This window comes from Podarcis pityusensis (assembly GCF_964106645.2).
Source record: "Podarcis pityusensis genome assembly, chromosome: 2".
NCBI classification, from domain to species: Eukaryota; Metazoa; Chordata; class Lepidosauria; order Squamata; family Lacertidae; genus Podarcis; species Podarcis pityusensis.
Window position 1 is genome coordinate 80,830,631 of NC_138029.1, and position 6,000 is coordinate 80,836,630.

Consider the following 6,000-nt stretch of genomic DNA (forward strand, 5'->3'; position numbering starts at 1 on the left):
TCGCACACGCCTTCCAACATCATCTCGCAAAGTGCCCGTGAGCGCTGCGTTGGGGATCCTGGTCATGTGTAGCTTGGCGCGCGCACGCGCGCACTCACGTGCAGTTAGACACTCACGGGTATAAAGCACCTACTAGTTTCCAAGTAGGGCCAAACCTACCTGAGAATCCAATAATGGGCTAACTCTTACCAGCTCCACAAGCCAGATCTGAACTGTACGTCATTTCCGTGGTTCTTTGAATACAAAAACCATATCTCAGGCGCGCTGTCCGGATTGGGGGAAGGCGACTGCCCTGCGTCAACCTGCGCGCTAAGAGCCCTCATCATTCGGAAGCAAGTTCCGATGTAATGAATGAGACCCGTCTGCAGGTCCATCTGCTTAGGATCGCGCGTCCTCCTAGGTATCACTTTCTGCGCGGTACCAAGCGGCGAGCAGCAGCAGCAGCGCCGACTTTTTGCGCTGACGGAGGAGTTGGGGTGTCTGCGATGCCACAGGCCAGTGGTCCCGAGAAAGGGCTGAACAAAGAGTTTGCGGGACCGGAGTTTGCCTTGGGCCGGAGGGATTTAGGAGCTCAAGGGAATCCCAAAACGCGGGCGAAGTTCGCAAACTTAGCTCTGGAACTTGTCTTCCAGCCCTGGAAGAGATCGTGCTGCCGAGCATGTGCAGAGCGCTTTTGCTTCCTTTCCCCACGTAACCCATCGATCCGGGATCAGGCGGAGGTTTTGAACCTAGCCAACTCACCCTTAGCCCCCACCCCAAATATAAACACTTTAAATAAATTTGCTCTGGGTCTGCCCAAGAAAAGAGCGAGGCTGAAGCAGGTAGCGCGCGCTCTCTCTGCCTGTCTCGCCTGAGCTCATTCAAGCGCTCCTCGCCGCGCATTAGAAAGCAAAGCCTGGATGGATTTCAGCGGGCAGCGGAGATCCAGCCCTCGGCAGCAGCGGAGATCTCCCCGCCGCCTCTTGCCATTCTGGTCATGCCTCTCGCACATCCACAGCAAGTGTTTTCTCTCTCCCCAACACGCCCCCCCCCCCGCGAGCCACACACTTAGAATATAATGTGGGAACAACAGCAGCAGAAATCATATTCTTACTCTGGCTTTAAATAAAAGGGAAGAACCGCTTGCAGACACAACCTTCCCCCCCCCCCGCCAGTTGAATGCTAACAGGTCCGGGCAGGTTTGGCACGATGTGTTTGCGTTTAAGGGGGGGGGACGGGGGGCGGCGACTTACCCAATTTTGATATAGACAATCCCTAGGCTCAGAAAGATGTGGAATATCCAGCGCCTGGTTTTCCTGTTCATATTCCTCGTTGGTTGTTGGGTTTCAGATCAACATGCGAAATTATGTCTTTTTTTCCTTATAATAATAATAATAAAAGCAGCAGCAGCAGTAGTAATAGTAGTAGTAATTCCTCCCTCACACTCTTTGCGCGCTGGTTAACTTCTCGGTGCCTCAGACAGTGCAACGCCAGGTCAAAGTAGTGCAGACAAAACAGTCCAGCCCTCCTGAGATCGGAGCCACCCGGAGCGAGAGGTGGGTGTTTGTAAATCCCAAGAGACAATCACCATCGCCCTCTCCGCTGGGTCTCTCTCTCTCTCTCTCTCTCTCCCCCTTCACTCCTTCTCTATCCCGGATTTGTATGCCTGTCACACGTAACACTTTAGAGCGCGCTGGGGGAAGAGAAGAAGGGGAGAGGTGGGGGGAGAGAACACCCCACACCACCACATGTATAGGCTCCAATAATCTCTCTCCCTCTCGCAGCGCGCAGCAGCTCTGGAGGATTTCCCCTCAGGTTCAATGTTACTATCTCTCTCTCTCTCTGTGTGTGTGTGTGTGTGTGTGTGTGTGTGTGTGTGTGTGTGTGTGTGTCTCTCTCTCTCTTTCTCTCTCTCTTCTTCAGCCTACTTGGGCGTGTTCTCCAAAGGAGGGAGTAGTCCAGCCGGGGTGGGGGGTGGGAAGGGAAAGAAGTGTACGGTTTGGGATGGGGGCGAAACGGGACGGCGGGAGGAGGGGGTGGGAATAAAGAATCGCACGCAGAAAGAGATCACCTGTTTGCCAAAAGAGAGAAGGAGGAGGAGAAGAAATCCCTCCAGGAGCTGACTGGCTTCTCCCCCACCCCGCTGAAAGAAGGAGGGTTTACAGCAGGCAAACCTCCCGCGATTTGAATGGCAGTCCGGAGCGCAGGATCAATTCCTGATCAATTCCCACTTGGTCCGATTGGGAAGGCTCCCTTGACGGAGAGGCTCGCCAGGGCAGCCGCCGCCTCTTACTCGGTTCCCTCGCCTCCCTGTTCTGACGCTCCTGTTTTTCCTCTCTGCCTGTTCAGGTCGGCGTGTGTGTGTTTTTCCGCCTCCCCCGTCCCCAAACCTGATCGATGATTTCGCGCGCTGTCAGGGAGGGAGCGGAGCGGAACTTTCCTGCCACCGCGCGTGGGGAGGGGTCGTGCGCGCAGGAGCGCGCTCGGCCCGCAGCACACACCTCGGCGCCCCACACCTGTCTAGCCCAAAGCAGGTCCCGCGCAGTTCCGTGGGGCTGGTTCCCAGGTCAAGGGGGACGGAGGGGGCAGGATCGGAGCCTACGTTCCCCTTGGGTCTGACAGGGTGCTTGACATACCGATCCCTAAATAAGACTCACAGAATCACCGAGTTGGAAGGGACCCTGAGGATCATCCAGTCCAACCCGCTGCAATGCAGGAATATGCAACTGTCCCTTGCGGGGATCGAACCTGCAACCACAGTGTTATCAGTGCCACGCTCTAGCCAACTGAGCTATTCAGCTGATTCCCCTCTTATTCTCCAGAGGGGTTTTCTGAGGTGCCCGCCCAACTTCCTTTCCTTCCATCCAGCCCCCCCGGCGTGTTTGTGTTTTGTGTCTGCCTCGGGATGAGCCGACGGCCCTAGACGCAGAAGCCACCACCCTCGCCTCTCCGCCCCAGCAGGAGCAACATCTCCCAGCTAAACGGGATAGCGAGGGAGGGAGGGAGGGAGGGAGGCAGGGGACGCTCCATCGGCGGCAGGGGCAGCAAGAGGCTGCCGAGGAAATAGATCTCTGTTTTGTTCAGCACCAGTAGCGAAAGCCTCGAGCCCAGGACAATTTAGATCCTATCGGCCGCTATTGACGGCGAGGCTAGACTCTCAGACAGCAGCCCCCGAAAGAAAAAGACCATTGTTGCCTCGCCACTTTTGCCTATATGCTTGGCTTGCCTTCCACCCCGCGCCCCTCCCCGCTCGCGCCGCCACTTCTTTCGGATCGATTTATTCCGGGACGAAAGAGGGGCGGGAGGAGGCCGAGCTGCTCACCCCGTGCTCAGGCAGGTGCCCTGCAGCTTCAACGGGGGGGGGGGGCGTTGTGTGTGGCAAGGCCCGGGGGAGGCAAGCGGGCGGGGGGATTGTTGCTGGGTGCTTTTGAGTTGCTTGGTTGTTTCATCCTCCACCTCTCCCCTTCCCAGTCGGGAGAAAGTGCCGAGCGAAGGTCTGGAGGGAGAGACGATTCCGATCGAGGGCACCTTCTCCTCTGGATTCCATGTGCTGCGGGATCTCTCCTTCAACTTGGATCTTTCCCTTCTCCCTTGCCCCCCACCCATGACCTGGCAGCCTTCGCCAAGTTGGTGCCTTGAGCACCTGCCTCGTGGGATTCCCCCCTTACACACCCGCCAGCTTTGTTGCAGAGGTCTTTTGTGTGATCCTAACAGCGGGACTTGACACTGCTGGGGGGCCGGGGGTGGAGTGACGGTTTTATTATGATCCCCTTATCACACTCGCACAAGGGAGGACTCGTCCACTGATAACAGCAGGGGTGTGGTGGCGGTGCTGGAAACGGCGCAGCAGCAGCTTTGGGTTTCAATAATAATCATCATCGTGATGGTGCCGGTGATACTAGAACAATCATAATAAACGTAAAAGGCATGAAAAAAGAGCGCTGCTGCTGTTGTCTCATGTGCCCTGCACAAACAGGTGATCCGAAATATCACTTAGCACATTTGACAGAGTTATGAGTAGAAAAGCAATTTGCAAATACTTTTAATTCCACTGATCTGACAAAACGCCCGAGCGCGGTGCTGTATCCCTCGAGGGCAATACGAGCTGTTTACTACAGTAGAAATCCACATTCCAAAACAGGAGGCTTATGAAACGGCAGGTCGGTCCTCCGCCCCCCCCCCCCCCGCGCTCCCGTCTCCTCGGAAAGAAGCCACCTCCTTCGGAGCGGGACAGTGGGCGACCACCACCCGCTCGTCCCACGTGCATTAAACGCTGTCCAATATATATTTATATATCTTATGCGCGCGGGAGGGTATAAATTTATTCTACCCCCTCCCCCTCCCCCTCTCCCAATACAAATTTATTTCAGGCGACAATCCAAACCCCACATTTTGCCGGAGAGTGTGAGGTGTGGGGCGATCACGGCTTCCGCCACCGAAGAGAAATCCCACGTGGGATTAAAACAAAACAAAAACTGGCCAGGTAGTCCAGGAAGGGGCAGATCAGGCGCCCGAAAGTTTGCTCTGTTTTCTTTGTCAATGCGCCATCTAGTGGTAGGCGAGATCCACGGCAGTAAACGGGGGATGAACTAATAATGGTCGAATTGACCTTTGGGTGAACGCCGTCATCATAGAAAAGAGGGTGGATTGGTTGGTTGGATGAGCTCATGCCTCGAATTATAAACCCTTAGCACGTAGAACTCTGGTTTTTTGTGCCTGTTTTGGGAAACATTTAATTGTCTGTTTCGAGCCATGGTTAATAGAAAGGTAAACTAGATAGCAGTAGTAGTAATAATAATAATTTATTAATTATACACCGTCCATCTGGCTGTTGTCCTTCCTCTCCCTCCCCCCACTCCCAGTTAAAAGCTCACTTGAAGAGGATTTTTAAAAGCTGTAGTTTACACAGAAGGAAGCAGAAAAGTAACCGGAGGGAAGATAGTCTGCTTAAGACAAGGGCAGAAAATGCTTAAATATAAGATGGGAAATACTAGGCTAGATAGCAGTGCTGGGAGGGGGAGGTCCGGGTGCATAATGAAGTAAAACGTGATCTTGCGGTCCAAAAAGCTAATGGAGCCACCATTTTAGGTTGCATCAATGGAAGGGTTGTTTCCACAGCCTGCGAAGCAGCGATGCAATAAGGTAATTTTAGACTCTGGACTTAATGGTCTTTGGAGGGGGCTCTTTAGGTGGTAGTATTACGCCACTTAGTTCCAGATGTAGTAAGGCAGGCCTGCTGCATTTCGGGGCCCTCCTGCTCAGTCTGTGAATGGGGCTCTGTGCGCCTGCCCCAAAGTCTTGCCCCGATGACTCCGCTCTTGGGAGGTTGTAGCACTGCTCTGCTTAGCACCCTGGAGAAGGGGGGTGGGAATCCCACTTTGAGTTATGTGTTCATCTCTGGGCATCATAGTCCAAAAAGGATGTTGCCTTGTTGGAAAGGATTCAAGAGAGAATTAGGAGACACAAAGCATTTTGGAATTCAAATGGCACCCTCAAAGGAAACAGCTCTATACTGAGTAGAATCATTGGCCCATCTTCTAGCTCAATGTTGTCATAACCACCAGTGTTTTTCCAGAGTTCCAGACAAGCGTCTTTTTTTTCTTCAGCCCTACCTGAATTAAACATGCATACAAACCTAAGACAAGCCCTGTCAATTCATGCCACTGGCCCCTCTAGTTCACACAGCAGCAGCAGCCCAGGTGCTGATGGGAAGCCTGCAAGCTGGACTTGAGCACAAACCTTTGCTGCTGAGCTACGGCCTTCCAGAAGCATGCATTCATTTCAAGGGCACTTGCACCAGAGAACTTCCTGGTCAGTATTGCCCAAGGCCCCAATATCTGGAAATCTAATAATGACTTAGAATCATAATCCGGAACATGTAACAGTGGAAGAGGATGGAGTCATCATCATCGATTATTATCTGTACCCCGCCCATCTGGCTGGGTTTCCCCAACCACTCTGGGCAGCTCCTAACAGAGGACTAAAAACAGAATAAAACTTCAAACATTAAAAACTTCCCTA

General features: G+C 53.4%; 1 protein-coding gene across 1 annotated transcript in view; it reads right to left on the bottom strand.

The window, feature by feature from the left end:
- Positions 1–1,803, bottom strand: part of WNT7A (Wnt family member 7A) — a 52,122-nt gene extending 50,319 nt beyond the window's left edge. Inside the window, exon 1 of the mRNA XM_080996822.1 lies at positions 1,233–1,803. Within this exon, the coding sequence (XP_080852948.1) occupies positions 1,233–1,303 (71 nt within the window). The 5' untranslated portion in view covers positions 1,304–1,803. The remainder of the gene's footprint in view (positions 1–1,232) is intronic.
- Positions 1,804–6,000: the final 4,197 nt, after the last annotated feature.